The 17257-nt window shown below is 45.4% G+C and overlaps 1 protein-coding gene across 11 annotated transcripts in view; it reads left to right on the forward strand.

Moving 5' to 3' along the window:
- The first annotated feature begins 659 nt into the window (after positions 1–659).
- LOC145357509 (hepatocyte nuclear factor 1-beta-like) overlaps positions 660–17257 on the forward strand; it is a 111132-nt gene continuing 94534 nt past the window's right edge. For all 11 annotated transcript variants that reach the window (XM_080210910.1, XM_080210913.1, XM_080210911.1 and 8 more), the window contains exons 1-2: positions 660–1407; positions 9411–9610. In XM_080210910.1, coding sequence (XP_080067036.1) covers positions 1058–1407; positions 9411–9610 — 550 coding nt within the window. In that variant the 5' untranslated portion in view covers positions 660–1057. The remainder of the gene's footprint in view (positions 1408–9410; positions 9611–17257) is intronic.

Below are 17257 nucleotides of genomic sequence, written 5' to 3' on the forward strand. Positions count from 1 at the left end.
TAAGGGGTCCAGCCCAGAGTCAGGGACCCCGAATCTAAATCGTCTTGCTCTGAGTAAAAATTGATTTGTTCGCGTTCGGCAGTAACTATCGAAATTAAATCTCTCAAATCATCACTTGGGAGGGGGAGGAGGGGGGACTGGTTAATTCATCGAGAATAACTTCCAGTGTCGTTAATATATTTTGCACTACTTAAACACCTCCCCCAGAAAAGCTAGTATCCAGAGTCCCCGACCTGGCTGCTCCCAATTCTGATTTCATACACACTAATCTCTAAAGAAAAAGTCAGACCTTTGTCTAATTCACTTTGTAACGGCCTGCTTCTCACGTCCTGCGCTGTTAATTCCCTTGAAAACACACTTAAAGAAAAAGTCCAACGTTTGATTTTCCTCTCTCACCTGTTTGGGTTCGTGTTTTTGTTTAGTGTTAACTGAAAGTTTTATCTCCTTCAATTTAACGGTGTGTGTGTGTGTGTGTGTTTTATTTTGACCATAACAGACAACAGCAATCCCTCACTGCTTGCGCAGTATATGTCCACTCGGCAGGTACTTTAAGCAGATTCTGGACTTTGTGCAGCCGCCAGTCCAAAGTTCAGAGCTTTGTAGGCGCGGAGCGATAAATAGCGGCCAATAAAATGTGACAGTCTCAAATGTAAACACAATCAGGCTCGGATCACATTGTCCCAGCTCCTCCAACGCACTCTCTCGCAGTCAGCTTGTATTTGCATATTGCCAAGACTTTTCCAACCTCCCCCTCCTCCCTCCCTCTACCTCCTCCTCCTCCTCCCTCTCTCCCAAAGCCTTCCCGTCGATTTGCATATTCTTATATTCTCTTCCCAATGATCATGGCAGTTTAGTGTAAAGGACGCCTGCAGGGAGAAAAAAAACGCCTTTTGCCGGATTGTCAATTTTTTCCCCCTTCTTACTTTTGATGCACGGCAGGGAACAAGCGTTGACCAAGGATCCGATTGGACTGTCTCTGCTTAGATATATTTCCCCACCAGTTTAGGAGAGAGAGGGAGAGAGAGGGAGAGAGAGAGGTTTGATTTATTTTAAAAATATGGTGTCCAAATTGACATCTCTCCAACAGGAGTTGCTGAGCGCCTTGCTGAGCTCCGGACTCTCCAAAGATGTCCTCATCCAAGCGCTGGAAGACTTGGAGCCCTCGCCCAACTTCGAGGTGAAGCTGGAGAACCTGCCCGTCTCGCCGCTCAAAATGAACGGGCCCGCCCCGGAGGGCAAAGCCGTCTTCCACACGCTGACCAACGGGCACGGCAAGGGCAAGCTCTCCGGGGACGAGGGCTCCGAGGACGGCGACGACTACGACACGCCGCCCATCCTCAAGGAGCTGGAGTCTCTCAACACCGAGGAAGGGGCCGAGCAGCGAGCCGAGGTGGACAGGATGCTGAGGTAACCCCCACTAGGGCTGTGTTTATTGACTAATACTTAGTGTTGTTTCTCTTGAAGTATGATTTTACACCATCTCGCCGCCTGATGTGATCAGAGGTTTACAGCATGGAAACAGGCCCTTCGGCCCAATTTGTCCATGCCACCCTTTTTTTTAACCCCTAAGGTAGTTTCAATTTGGCCCATATCCCTCTATACCCACCTGTAACTGTCCAAACGCTTTATAAAAGACAAAATTGTACTCGCCTCTGCTACTGTCTCTGGCAGCTTGTTCCAGACACTCACCACTCTCTGTCTGCGCTCATAGAAATATCATGACAAATACTGCGGGTACTGGAATATAGAAAATAGAAGTAGGAATAGGCCATTCGGCCCTTCGAGCTTGTTCTGCCATTCATTACAATCATGGCTGATTATCAGATTCAATATCCTGATTCCCCCTATATCCCTTGATCCCATGTCCCTAGGGGATTTTCACAGTAACTTCATCGCAGTGTTAATGTAAGCCTACGTGTGACACTTAATCCCTTTAGCCCCAAGAGCTATATCTAATGCAATTAGATAGGGTGCAATTTTGTAATTTAAAAGGCATTTAGGCAGTTACATGGGTAAGATGGGTATAGAGGGGTATGGGCCAAACGAGGGCAATTGTTTATTTATTAGTCACAAGTAGGCTTACGCTGCAATGAAGTTATTGTGAATATCACCAAGTCGCCACACTCCAGCGCCTGTTCAGGTACACTGAGGTAGAATTTAGCATGGTCAATACACCAAACCAGCCCGTCTTTGGACTGTGTGGGGAACCTGGAGACCTGGAGGAAACCCACGCAGACACAGGGTGAATATGCAAACTCCACACAGATAGTGACCCAAGCCAGGAATTGAAACTGGGTCTCTGGCACTGTGAGGGCTAGCTTAGTGTTAAAAAATAGGGGGGCATGGACAATTTGAGCCAAAGGGCTTGTTTCTGTGCTGTAAACCTCTGTGACTCTAATTCATTCTTGAAATCACACAATGCTTTGGCCTCAACTATTTTGTGTGGCAGTGAATTTCATAGATCCACTCTCTGGGTGAAGAAATTTCTCCTCACCTCAGTCCTAAAAAGTTTGTCTCTTATCCTCAAAGTATGACCCCTAGTTCTGGACTCCCCCCACCAAAAGAAGGGAACGTTCTTTTTGAATCTACCCTATTAGAATTTGTTAAGTTTTTATGAGATCCCCTCTCACTCTTCTAAACTGTCAATTTCTGAATTAAAATCCGGGCGTAAATATATCCTCCACTGCCTATGTGCTGATTACTAAACTCCCCAAGTAGTTTATTATTTATTATGAGGAGGGGGGATATTAATTAAATGCAACGCCAAGACCTGTGTGGAAACGAACGGCTAAGTCTTGGTTACAATCTAAGCATTTGTTCCCTCCTGTATATTTCACGTTTAATCAATTTCTAAAACCAGGTCGCTTGTGTTAAGGACGAGAAAGGGAATCACGCAATCGTTATTATTATGTTTTGCAGTGTTATTTAGCAGGCGCGTTACTTTTGGACACCTTGTCAGTTTCGCGCTGTTATTTTGTCAGTTTCACCTGGAGTTTCACTCTGTCCCATTTTGGCAGAACCTTCGGATCCATAGACAGGACAGGGGGCTGGGGGGAAATCACAGTGAAAAAATAATTACTAAGGAGGCATAGGGTTAGCTAAGTGTGATCAACCCAAAAAAAAGGTGCCCTATTTTCAAAGCTGATATATAACTTAACCATAAAAAGGTACTCCTTATAAAGTGAGGCGATCCGGCTGTCCAGAATGTTAAATTGATTTATTTCTTAGTTGGGGTAACATTAAGTTAATGGGCATATTCTGACAGATATTGATTTGATTTGAAATTCTGTTGATTTTTCACTATCCAAAAACAAACCGGTTAAATTGACAGTTAGTTAAATCCTGGAAAAATCGCCCTCTTATGTCAGAGAGAAAAAAACAGGAGCGTTAGTGGAACCTCAACATCAAATAAAAAAGCACTGCTCTCCCGAAGGCGCCTGTCCTCGAGTGTTACTCCTCAAAGCGGTGGGGTTCAAATTCACAAGCCCATCCATTCGCTTTATTTCGAAGTCATTATGTTTTAAAGCGCCCATAAATCGTAAGCTTTTCGACCCAGTAGCCGAGAAAGGGGGAGTCAAAATTCAGTGAGTGTTAGTTAGACAGACGGACCACTGTGTAAAACCTCCGCGGGCTCCTCTGTATCCCCGTGTACGACAGGGGAGAGAAATTGTAGCCTTTCGTTCAACTTTGGAACCCATATGAAGACGGAGGGAACTGAGTTACCCAAGTGTAAGATTGTAACAGTGTGTGTAGCAAAGTTAATTTATTAGTAAGGCTTACATTAACGTTGCAATGAAGTTACTGTGAAATTCCCCTAGGAAGGCTGAACTGTGTGTATGGAACAATAACTTTGTAGCTTCTAATGTGCACACATACTTACATATCTATCATTATTTAGGTTTTAACACACGCGTTGAAATACATTTTTTAATTTAAAAAAAGCCCGACATCAACTCCGCCAATAATCGAAGGGTGTTAAGTTTGCAGTTGTTTCTTCGTGTTGTTATTTCCAGTTGAGAGAGGAGGCTGGCGGCTGCAGTTTTGTTGTACAATGTTTGACTGTATTGTAACAGTTTGTAAATATAAATCTGACCCAGACTTGCTGAGCACGTGGAGCTGACGTTTCTTGCAGAGTGCTATTAATTTATTATAAATCATCAACCCAGAATGAGCAGAAAAGTGGAGCACACTTTGATTAGGTGAATGGCTAACTTGGTTACTCATTGGCAAAGCCCAGCTGTAAAGGTACTTGAATCCAAATGCGGGGCATTATCCTAAGCAAACATGTGTGTTTGGGTTTTGGGAGGCCGTGATAACTTACTAAATATGATCTGAAAATTACAATCGGCAATCAGATGTGAATGGTAGCCGTGTATGAGGCATGAAATTCGATATAAATAAAAACCAAAACCGCACACCATTCTGTGGCGAGTTGCCTCCCCTTGTTTTCACACAACTCCCCAATGTTTTTGCAATCTGTTAATTTCAGCGACCTATTTAAAAGGCTGATTTGTTGCCGTATTTCTAATTTGCGTTAAAAATTATTTTTTTGTTTATTCGCCCCCTTGGTGATTGTTTAACCTTTCGGTTAGTAAACGCTACCGGCGGTGAATTAACAACACACAAGAGGACAGGAATCCAGTCGGATACTGTCCCTCCAGCTAAACGACGAAAAATGTCTTTTTAATTCTGACGTCTTTTTTTAAAAAAGAAAAAATACGGCTATTTATTTTAAAAATAGGAAAAAGATATTTACACATGGCCACAAACGGGGCTTTGGATTTAGCTCAGACGGAACGAAACGTTATTGCTTCGAATAGATTCCTTCAAACAGGGAATCTTAGTAATCAGATAAACCTTCTGTCGTTACATTGGACGGGCAAAGATTAAGCGGTCGATCAGACAATATATCGAATCGAGATACATTAACGAGGGGGAGTTGTCCATTGCACTGCGAGGGTCTTAAGTCTATGCGTTTGAATAATTTCACAGTATATCGGAATATCACTAAATTAGCCAAACTAATTTGAAACTAAAATGATTAGACACGGCCCCCAAATAATTTTGCTACATTTTAATTGTAGATTCCAATTTTTTTTTGCTATTTCCAGGCCGGGGCAATCAGTTGCTGTCCTGAATGTTTAATTCTCCCCCCACACCTCTCGCTCTCCCAGGGTAGGGGCAAGAGGTGTTAGATCGGTAATCAGGTAACGAAAAGGAATTGAGTTAAAAGATTTGAGTTGAGAGAGCACTAGGGCGGGGAAACGAACGCCCCGGCCCATGTTCAGTTCACGGGAGAATGGGTCTCCTGAGTGATCTCCCAGTCTCCACGCACTGTGAGAAAAACTGTCAGGGAGGGTTTGGTGGGTCTAAGACGACTACCAGTTGCCAATCAGTTGTGGGCAAGATGTGTGTCATCTCTCCAAAAGATACAAAGAAGTCAACACCAGTTAACTGGTAGGGAAGTTTCACCTAACCGAAAAAGGTTTTCCAGATTTTCTGCCGACAGAGTTTCCAACTAGTTGAAGATATTTCGTTCCTGTGTTGGGGACGAGGGAGGGAATCGATTCTAAAAATCTGGGCACTTCAGTTGGGTGAACAAGCAATGAAGAGAAGAGGCTGGTTATGCTGTTCTCCTTAGAGTTCAGAAGGCTTGAGGCGGTCCCCTATCAAAGTGTACAAAAATTATGAGGGACATGGAAGGGTAGATAGGAACTTTCCCCCTTAATAGAGGGGTCAATAACTGAGGGGGGAACAGAGATTTAAATTAAGGGGCAGGAGATTTAGAGGGGATTTGAGGGAAAATATTTTCACCCTGAGGGTGTGATGGGAATCTGAAACTCACTGTCTGAAAGGGTGGAGAGGTGGGAATACTCTCAACATTTAACATTTAAACATTTAGATGAGAACTTGAAATGCCTCAGCGTACAGGGCCATGGACCAAATGCTGAAAATGGGATTAGAATAGATTGGTGCTTGAAGGATGGTGCAGATATGATGATGTGGGTATGCCGGCGTTGGACTGGCGTAAACACAGTAAAAAGTCTGACAACACCAGGTTTTAGTCCAACCTATTTATTTGATAATATACTCACTAGCTTTCGGGGTTACCCCCTGGGGTAACCCCGAAAGCTAGTGAGTATATTATCAAATAAATAGGTTGGACTAAAACCTGGTGTTATCAGACTTTTTACTGCAGATATGATGCCCAGAGCTCTACCAGCTCACCAGCCACAGAATTGGTGCAGGCGAGGGTCAGACAATGAAAATCTATGTTGACTATGGGTGGGGGGGGGGGGGGGGGGGCGAGACTGTAAAATCCTGCCTGAAGGGTCTCTTTTTGTGCTGTAAAGCTCTACAGGGGAATTTTATCATCCCACCCACCATATGAAGCGTAGCAGGCAAGGAATGGATGAGGCAAAGATCTGTTGATCTTGAGCGGGATTTTCTGGTTTTGGGGCAAAGGGAATTCTTGTCCTAATATTCACCTGAATCACAGCTGGATATCCAGTCATTGCGATCTGTACAGTGAAAATTGAGGCTTTGGTCATGCTGGCTCATGGTAAAAACCCACCTGGTCCATAAATGCAGAGAGCAGCAAATGTCCCCTTTTTACCTGGTCTGTTCCATACATAGTTGCAGCCCCACATCAATGTGACTTATTCTTAACTGCCCTCAAGATAGCTTGGCAAGCAACTCAGTTGTGTCAAACCCTACCACAAAGTATAGAAAGACCATCTGGCATTACACCTCGGCCTATTGGCTAAGATGAAGTGTCAGATCAAGCCCAAGATGGGATGCAATGCTTAATCTTGTTAGCTTGGGTCTTGTTTGCGGCACAATGGTTAGCACTGCTGCCAGGGACCTGAGTTCGATTCCTGGTTTGGGTCACTGTCTACATGGAGTTTGTACATTCTCCCCCTGTTTACGTGGGTTTCCTCTGAGTGCTCCGGTTTCCTCCCACAGGCCATAGATGTGCGGGCTAGGTGGATTGGCCATGCTAAATTGCCCCTTAGTGTCATGGAGACTAACTAGATATGCATAACTATGCATGCAGATAGGACCTGGATCGGATTGTGGTCGGTGAAGACTGAATGGCCTCGATGCACTGTAGATTTCTAAGATCTATGATTGTATCACTCCATGATTCTTATGGGGACCATGACTTGGAATTTGAATTTGGTTTTTGGATGCAGCAAGGAATGGATTTAGGTTTTGTCCGGTTCGCTCTGAGTTTTGTAACATTAAGGATGGAGTAAAAAATTATTTTAAAAAACAGTCAGCATTGAATTCAAAGAGCACAAAGCATTTTCTGTTCCAATAATCTTCAGCTGCTTCATCAATCATCTTCCTTCCATCACAAGGTCAGAGGTGGGAATATTCACTGATGATTGCACAGTTTTCAGGCAATTTGCAATTCCTCAGAGATGGAAGCAGCCCGCATTGGCATGCAGCAAGACTTTGGACAATACCCAGGCTTGGGCTGAAATGTAACAAGTAACACCTGTGCCACACAAGTGCCAGACAGCAAGCACCTCCAACAAGAGGTCTTAACCACCCCCCCTTGGATATTCAGTTGTATTACTAATATTGAATGCCCCACCATTAAATGATCATAAACATAACTGGACCAGTCACATCAATAATGTGGCTAGAAGAGAAGGGTCAATAGTTGGACATTCACTGGTTAGTCACTCACCTCTTGGCTCTTCCAAACTTTTCCACCGTCCACAGGTACAAGTCAGGAGTGGGACGGAATACTCTCTACTTATCTAGATGGATGCAGCTCCAACATAACTCAAGAAGCTTGACACCGTCCATGATAAAGCGGTCCACTTGATTGTCACCCCATGGTGGGAGGCATTGGCCAAGTGGTATTATGGCTAGAATATTAATCCAGAAACTCAGCTAATGTTCTGGGGACCCAGGTTCAAATCCTGCCAAGGTTTGAATTCAATAAAAAATATCTGGGATTAAGAATCTACTGATAACCATGAAACCATTGTCAATTGTCAGAAAAACTCACCTGGTTCACTAGGAAAGGAAATCTGGCGTCCTTACCTGGTCTGATCTATATGTGACTCCAGAGCTGCAGCAATGTGGATAAGTCTCAACTGCCCTCTAAGGGCAACTAGGGATGGGCAACAAATGCTGGCCCAGCCAGCGACGCCCATGTCCCACAAATGATTAAAAAAAATCCATAAACACATTCCCTCCGCCATCGATGTGCAGTGGCAGCAGCATGCTGCAGATTAGTTGAAAACTGTGCAATCATCAGCAAATACTCCCACTTCTGACCTTGTGCAGGAAGGAAAGTGATTGATGAAGCAGCTGAAGATTATTGGAGCCTGAGGAACTCTTGCAGTGGTGTTCCGAGGCTGGGATACTTGGTCTGCAAATACAACGTCGGCATTTGGTTTATGCGTCCTGTCTACAAAATGCACTGCAGCAACTCACTTCCTTTGACAGCACTTTCCAAACTTGCAACCTCTACAACCTAGAAGGATGAGGGCAACAGATGCATAGAAACACCACCACCTGCAAGTTCCTCTCCAAGTCACATACCATCCTGACTTGGCACTACATCATTGTTCCTTCACTGTGTCTAGGCCAAAATCCCAGAGCACCCCCGCTCCCCCCAACTCTCCCCCACCCCTCCCTCTCCGGAAAGCACTATGGGTGCACCAACACCACACAAGCTACAGTTGTTCAAGAAGGCCACTCACAGCCACCTTCAAAAGAGCAATTAGCAATAATGAAGCCCTGGAGTGACTCACATCCCATGAATGAATAAAAAATGAATATTGACTTAATGGCGAGAGGTACAGTGTGAATCATAGAATAGAGTCCCGACAGTGCAGAAGAGGCCATTCAGCCCATCGAGTCCGCAACGACTCTCTGATAGAGCATTTTACCCAGCCCCTCTTCCCTGGTCTATCCCCATAAATCTACACATTTCCCACAGCCAACCCATCTAACCAACACATCTCAGGACCCTAAGGGGCAATTTAGCATGGTCAATCCACTTAACCTGCACATCTTTGGACTGTGGGAGGAAACCCAGGAGAAATCCACACAGTTACCTGAGGCTGGAATTGAAACGAGGTCCCTGACACTATGAGGCCGCAGTGCTGCTCACTGTGCCACTATGCCTCCCAAGTTTTAATAAAATGAGGGTGGGGCAGGGGGAGGGGGGGGTCTCACATCAATGTATTTTAAAGTACATTCCCTGCAATAATCATTTAGTTGCTCTAGCACTTTATCTCGAAGTACCTGAATGAATGTAAGGGACTTGCTAAAAGGTACGTTTGCCTAGCTTTTGGTGGCTGTGGATAGTTTGCCCCTTTGTAGGGAAGTGGAGGACGGGAGATGACTGTGTTAAACGCTATGTTTATTTGATGCCACAACAGGGAGGACCCGTGGCGAGCGGCGAAGATGATCAAAGGTTACATGCAGCAGCACAACATTCCGCAGAGGGAAGTGGTGGATGTGACGGGTCTCAATCAATCCCACCTCTCGCAGCATCTCAACAAGGGCACCCCAATGAAAAATCAGAAGCGGGCCGCCCTCTACACCTGGTACATCAGAAAGCAGCAGGAGATTCAGAGACGTAAGTATTTTCGTCTAAAAGGGGGGGAAAGTTGGAGACATCACTGAAATTGTACGTTCTGATCAAATGTGAAAATCGGTGGTAAATAATGTGATTGTGAGAAAAATAAAAATGAAGGGTTGAAACTTTATTTATTAGTGTCACAAGTAGGCTGACATTAGCTCCGCGATGAAGTTACTACGAAAATCCCCTACCCATCCTCTAACATAACCCTTCTAGCTTCTGGTTACGCTCATGTGGTGACAGCCAGCATAATTAAGGACCCCATGCACTCTGGACATTCTCTCTTCCACCTTCTTCTGGTGGGAAAAAGATACAAAAGTCTGAGGTTGCGTACCAACCGTCTCAAGAACAGCTTCTTCCCTGCTGCCATCAGACTTTTGAATGGACCTACCTTGCATTAAGTTAATCTTTTTCTACACCCTAGCTATGACTGTAACACGACATTCTGCACTCTCTCGTTTCCTTCTCTGAATGGTATGCTTTGTCTGAATAGCATTCAAGATACAATACTTTTCACTGTATATTAATATATGTGACAATAATAAATCAAATCAAATATTGAAGCACTTCCATCTCTAGGTGATTTTTACATTAGGGTGACATACAGTTAATGTTTCACATGGACAAACCTTCTGATTTTCCTCAGATATTCAGAAACCATCATTGTCAGTAGCTTTGGGATAATTCATGAAAAATTACAATACCTGTGGTAGTAAATCATGCAACATGGCGTAAATAAGCACAGTGGCACAGTGATTAGCATTCACAGCACCAGGGACCCAGGTTTGATACCCAGCTTGGGTCACTGTCTGTGTGGAACCTGCACATTCCCCCCGTGTCTGCATGGGTTTCCACCGGGCGCTCTGGTTTCTTCCCATGGTCTAAAGTTGTGCTGGTTAGGCTTATTGGCCATGCTAAATTCTCCCTCAGCGTACCCGAACAGGCGCCGGAGTTTGGCGACTAGGGGATTTTCACAGCAACTTCATTGCGGTGTTAATGTAAGCCTACTTGTGTTATTAATAAATAAACCTAAACATAAAATTCAGGGGATTTGTCCAGCTTTCAGAGACTTTGTTTAGGACTGAAAAAATGTGTAAAAAGCTACAGGAAAAAGCCATTTGCCCAGTGAGCCTGTCCCTTTCTGCTTGCTCCTGAACACACCTTGCTGCCTTCTCACCACATCCTGCCATCCCACCTTTCTTCAGAAACACACCAGTTCTCTCGGGCCAGAGTAGGGCAGAGGGACACAGTTGATGTAAACTTGCAATTTAAGGCTGATGTCAGCAAGTTCTTCATCATAAGAACATAAGGACATAAGAAATAGGAGCAGGAGTAGGCCATCTAGCCCTTTGAGCCTGCCCCGCCGTTCAATAAGATCATGGCTGATCCGAAGTGGACCAGTTCCACTTTCCCGCTCTCTCCCCATAACCCTTAATTCCCTTGCCTGTCAAAAACCTATCTACCCGTGACTTAAATATATTTAGCGAGGTAGCCTCCACCACTTCAATGGGCAGAGAATTCCAGAGATTCACCACCCTTTGAGTGAAGAAGTTCCTCGTCAACTCTGATCTAAACTGCCCCCCTACCTTATCTTGAGGCTGTGCCCTCTAGTCCTGCGATCCTTTCGAAGTGGAAAGAATCTCTCTACCTCTACCCTATCCATCCCCTTCATTATCTTATACGTCTCTATAAGATCCCCCCTCATCCTTCATCATGCAGAGAATGATGCACACAAGGGCAGAGTGACGAGAATGGTTTAGAAGGCAAATTGTGTGGGTGAGGGAGAGCTTTAGGATAATTCTTGTTCATTGTAGTAATTCTGAGGAAAGGATGAGCCTGAAGCCAGCCTGTATCTTAAGACAGGTTTCTCTTCAAGCCTGCAGAGTAAAGGCACGGAGCAGGATTTACCATGTAACTAGCAGCGTGTTTCGCGGTGGCAGAGACGGCCTGCCGTTGGCAGGTGGTGGGATCTTATGGTTTTGCCATGGTCAACAGGGATTCCTGTTGAATGTGCCCCTTGCCATCATGATACCCGTGGCAGGGATGTGCCATTGGCAGAGCTGGAAGATCCCACTGGCATGAATGGCTGGAAAGATTCCCAGCCACAGATTTGTTCAGATCCCCCCCAAAACCTCTTTATAATCATAGAGTCATAGAATCCCAACAGTGCTGAAGAAGGCCATTCAGCCCATTGAGACAACAATCCCACCCAAACCCCATAACCTCACATATTTACCCTGCTAGTCTCCCTGACACTAAGGGGCAATTTAGCATGGCCAATCCACCTAACCCGCACATCTTTGGATACAGAAATGAAGCCCAAATACTACCCCAATTGGGGAACACGCTCTTGATTGCCAATTTAACACTTGTACCATGTCACAGCACAATCCAAACATTAACAACAGGACGTCTTTTGGCGCAGTGGGCAGGGTCCCTACCTCTGAATCAGAAGCTTCATGTTCAAGTCCCACCCCCAGACCTGATGGTCAAGGGAAGTGTAAATTTGGTGCTGGCACAGTGGTTAGTGCTGCTGCATCCCAGCGGCAGGGACCCGAGTTCGATTCCCAGCTTGGGTCACTGTCTGCGTGGAGTTTGCACATCTTCCCCATGTCTGCATATGTTTCCTCCGGTTTCCTCCTATACTTCAAAAATGTGCGGGTTAGGCTGATTGGCCATGCTAGGTTGCCCCTTAGTATCAGGGTGATTAGTGGAGTAAATAAATGGGGTTCCAGTGATAGGGCCTGGATGGGATTGTAGGTGAAGGCTCGATGGCCGAATGGCCTCTTTCTGCACTGTAGGGATTCTATGATTCTAAGGTGCGATTATAATGTGCCAAACGGGCTGTGTGTCAAACTGCAAAATCCTTCCACTGCGCACCAAAGGCAGGTGGTCAGAGCAGGAGAGACTTGTGGTCAGCCATGGTTGATGCACAGTGGTGCCCCCTCAACCAGTAAGCCTCAGGCAACAGACTAGTGAACGTCTGGAAAAAATCTTGCTATGGAAACAGTTGAAAGTCTGCCTTAGTGCACCACAGGATGTGAGAAGAGACCCAGGCTAGTAAACAAGTCAGAGACAGCGATCGGAATTCTCCAGCCATTCACGCCGGCATGATTCTCCGGTCCTCCTGGCACTGTATCCCCACCCCTGGGTTTCCCTCCGGCATGGGGTGATACTAATGGGAATCTCCATTGATAGCAGGGGGACCAAAGATTCCCGTCGCTTACGAACAATGCCGTATCTCCCGCCGAAACACACGGCTGAGAGGCCAGAGAATCTCAGCCAGCGTTAACACTTCTGGAAAGATGGGCAAAGTGGCCTTCCTGAACTATAATTGCCTTGTGACCTTGAGAATCATTTTGCACCATATACTCGGTGCACTTTGGTTGGTTCCTCCAAATTAATGTGGGAAGTATTGATAACAACCCTAACCCCAAAACCCGAAAATCCCACCCGAGGTCAACAGATCGTTGCGTGGTCCACCCCCTTAACCCACTACGATTCTCGTGATGGGCGGCATGGGAAAATTCCGCCCATTATTTAAATTATACCTTCAGTCACCCTCCCTGTCCCCTCACATGCATGTGTAACAAAGTCTATTTCGGTATGGAGCTAAAATACAGTTAATTAGCAATAACTAGAAGCAGGAGTAGGCCATTCGGCCCTTCGAGCCTGCTCCGCCATTCATTTTGATCATGGCTGATCATCAAATTCAATATCCTGACCCCACCAGCCCCCCCTCATCCTTTGAGTCCCAAGAGCTATGTCTAATTTCTTCTTGAAATCAGACAACATTTTAGCCTCAACTACTTTCTGTGGTAGTCAATTCCACTCATTCATCACCCTCTGGGTGAAGAAATTTCTCCTCGACTCAGTCCGAAAAGGTTTACCCCTTATCCTCAAACTATGACTCCTAATTCTGGGCTCTGCCACCATTGGGAACATTCTTTCTGATTCTATCCTGTCTAACCCTGTTCGGATTTTATAAGTTTCTATGAGATCCCCTCTCACTCTTCTAAACTCCAGTGAATATAATCCTAACTGACTTAGTCTCTCCTCATATGACAGACCTGCCATCCCAGGAATCAGCCTGGTAAACCTTCGCTGTACTCCCTCTGTAGCAAGGACATCCTTCTTCAGATAAGGACATCACAACTACACACAGTAGTCCAGGTGTGGTCTCACCAACGCCCTATACAATTGCAGTAAAACATCCGTATTCTTACTCAAATCCTCTCGCTATGAAGGCCAACATGCTATTTGCCTTTTTTACTGCCTGTTGTACCTGCGCACTTACTTTCAGCAACTGATGCACCGAGGTCACGCTGAGTATCCACATCTCTCACTTTACATCCATTCAAATAATAATCTGCCTTCCTATTATTGCTAAGCTATTATCACAGTAGATTGAAGGGAAAAGAAGAAATATTCGAAGCAATATACAGTTGAATAGTTGTGAGATAATGTGCCATTTAATTGCCAGTAATCTGTTGCCGGGGGGGGGTGGGGGGGGAATGGAATAGCACATAACACAATAAACTCCAGGTCTGCAATGCACAATTAAACAAATTCTGTGTCACAGCAGTGTAAACAACCTGGTACAATAGCATTTCAGATCACACCATTTAAATGTGGAGTTTGCCATCTGCTACTGTCTGCCATGCCATCCACTGCTGACAAAAACACCACAGAAAGTGAAACAGAAAAGGTTATGTGAGCTGAACTTGTGTATATTCTGTGGAATATTGCAGGTTATAATGTAATCAAAAGGCACACAATATCTTGGAGTTAAGGTGAGCACAATAAACACAGGATCCAAATGGATCTGGTGTTAAGTAATCAGACCATAAGAGCAGAATTAGACCATTCGGCCTGTCCAGTCTGCTCTGCCATTCAATCATGGCTGATAAGTTTCTCAACCCCGTTCTCCTGCCTTTTCCCCTGTAACCTTTGATCCCCTTACTAATCAAGATCCTATCTCTCTCTATCTTAAATACACTCAGTGACCTGGCCTCCGCAGCCTTCTGTGGCAATGAGTTCCACAGATTCATTACCCTCCGGCTGAAGAAATTTCTCCTCATCAGTTCCAAAGAATCGTCTCTTTACTCTGAGGCTGTGCCCTCGGCTCCTAGTCTCTCCTACTAATGGAAACATCTTCCCCGTGTCCACTCTATCCAGGCCTTTCAGTATTCTGTAAGTTTCAATGAGATGCCCCCACTCATCCTACATAAATCCATCGAGTACAGACCCAGAGCCCTCAATGTTTGTCATCCATCAAGCCTTGCATTCCTGGAATCATTCTCATGAACCTTCTCTGGAGTCAGGGTTTAAGATGGACAACATTATCCCTTTAGTTTGCTCCAGTTTCCTTTGGTAGTTTTACATGCCTTTATAAGACCAGTGTGAGATCATGTCACCAATCTTTCTTGATTGATCCCAACCTCACTTTGGTTTTTTTGCTCTGATTGGACTCAAGTCTCCAACAATAAGCAAATGTCATCAGTTTTTAGATTGCAAATGCCCTTGTTATTTTTTTCATACACATTGCATTTCAGCCATCAATATGCTGAACTAACGTAAGAAGAATGAAAATGTGGATTATATACCTCAAATTAAGTCAACTTAAGGCAGTAAATCAATCTCAGACTTCTGCTGTTTCGAACATACTTACTTAATGTATAACATACTTGGCTGAATATGCAAGTCTTTTCCTTTATATAAAAATATACACCTTTACCTATATACACAGAGACGTTAATTGAATTGAACATATTGCCCCATTGGAAAGTGGAAATTGGTGAAGTAGAGGTGATATTTTTAAGCCTCGCTCTACGGTGGGGCAGGGGGTGCGGTGATTCTCCCATCCCATTGCACAGCTTTTGTCATGCTATTGGCTGGGAGAATCTAGTGGAGGCTGTTTCGCGGGCTCCCCACTGGGTGCCACGGCCCCCGTGAGTCTCCAGTAGCTGGATTTCCAGAGCTGTCAGCTCCATGGAGCTGCATAATTTATGTTAATGTGTATTAGCATACAATTTCAATATCATTCGAGGGCCTGTAACTGAAGTCTCTGGGTCACTCCAGCAGAGTTTACAACAGCTACCCACCTGTGGGGAACAAGCGGCCTGACCCCACTGGAGTGAAGCGGGGGGGGGGGGGGGGGGTGCAATCGAGGCTCCCCCCCCCGAGGGTCGGGCACCAGTGTGGGAGTGCACCCTGGGCATTGCCACTTTGGCAGTGCCAGTCTGGACCCACCCAGCATTGCCCAAGGGGCAAAGTGCCAAAGCCCCAGGGGACACCTTGGCACTACCCACCAGGCATAAGGTGGTGCCAGGCAGGCAGGGCCTGATGGGGCGGGACTTCAGGGATGATTGGTGGGGATGGGGGAGGGAGTGTCCAGCTGCCACTCTGCATTTGGGCTGAGTGACAGAGGGAGGGAGGCCAGGGATCGAGGCTGGCCACTGGGGTAGAGGTGTCTGGTCAGCCTGCTGGGAAGGGGGCGGTCAGGCTTCTGGGAGGGAGTTGGGGCTGCGGTGGGGGCTGCTGGTTTGTGTGAGGGGGGACAGTGGGGGTGCAGGGTGGGTGATTGGGAGATTTGGGCTGCGGGGTGGGGGAGATGTTGTGGCCCTGGCATGTTTGGGGGGTGGAGGGGGCGATCAGGCCATGGGTGTTGCACAGCTGGCATTGCGGGGGTCACTGGGCTGTCCAGCGATCAGGCTGTGGGGGGTTGCAGAGCCGGCATTGCGGGGGGCACTGGGCTGGCTAGCTATCGAGCTGGCCAGAAATCAGGGGGCCGGGAGATAGAGGCGACTGCGTATGCATCCATCTCAGCGCTGACAGATCAGTGTATGCACAGTGGCCTGCTCAGTGCTGTGCTGCCGGCCTCTCCAGTGGCAATAGGCCCTGCCCACTAATGTCTGGAGTGAATCACACGAGGATGTGGGAGATTCATCATTTTGAAAATCCCACTGGAAAAAAACAGTGCGATTTACTCCGGTTTTCACATAAATTTACCTCTTGAATTGTTTTGAAAGAATCACCCCCTACATTTTCAGTCATTTAGAAATCCACCTTAATCTAACAAATCCTGAGAATAACTTTCTTAATCTTCAGGATAATGCTTCATACATTAGTCACAATAATAGCACAGAAACGAATATTTATATTTTACCGTCAAATGGGACTCTATTAATCATTATCCTAATATATTATTTGTCTATCCAATTTTCCTGAAGAACATACATATGAAGTTCTCGATTTAAAAACTTTCTCATTAATGTTTAGTCTCTGAACAAATCCAGGCACTATAGCTGCTTCTTTGCATTAACGATTAATTCCTGGATTGGATGATGTCTTCTATGTTAAGATACCTGCAGCACAACTCGTATTTCTCATCGCTCCATGTTCTCCACTCTTAACAGACTTCGGATAGTCAATAGCTGATGACACACCATTTCCTTGTTCTACAATAAAATAGATTTGTCATTAGGTTCCATTACTAAGATCTATATTCATAATGGTTATACTGTGTGTGGAAACCAGTAGGGTGTTAACTCTTTCAGCACGGACTTGTCACATTCCAGCTTTGGATGATGTATATTTATAGATACAGGAAACCTTCAATGGAAAATATTATGAGGAGAGAAA

Source organism: Carcharhinus amblyrhynchos, chromosome 23 (assembly GCF_965287045.1).
Source record: "Carcharhinus amblyrhynchos chromosome 23, sCarAmb.v2.hapA, whole genome shotgun sequence".
NCBI classification, from domain to species: domain Eukaryota; kingdom Metazoa; phylum Chordata; class Chondrichthyes; order Carcharhiniformes; family Carcharhinidae; genus Carcharhinus; species Carcharhinus amblyrhynchos.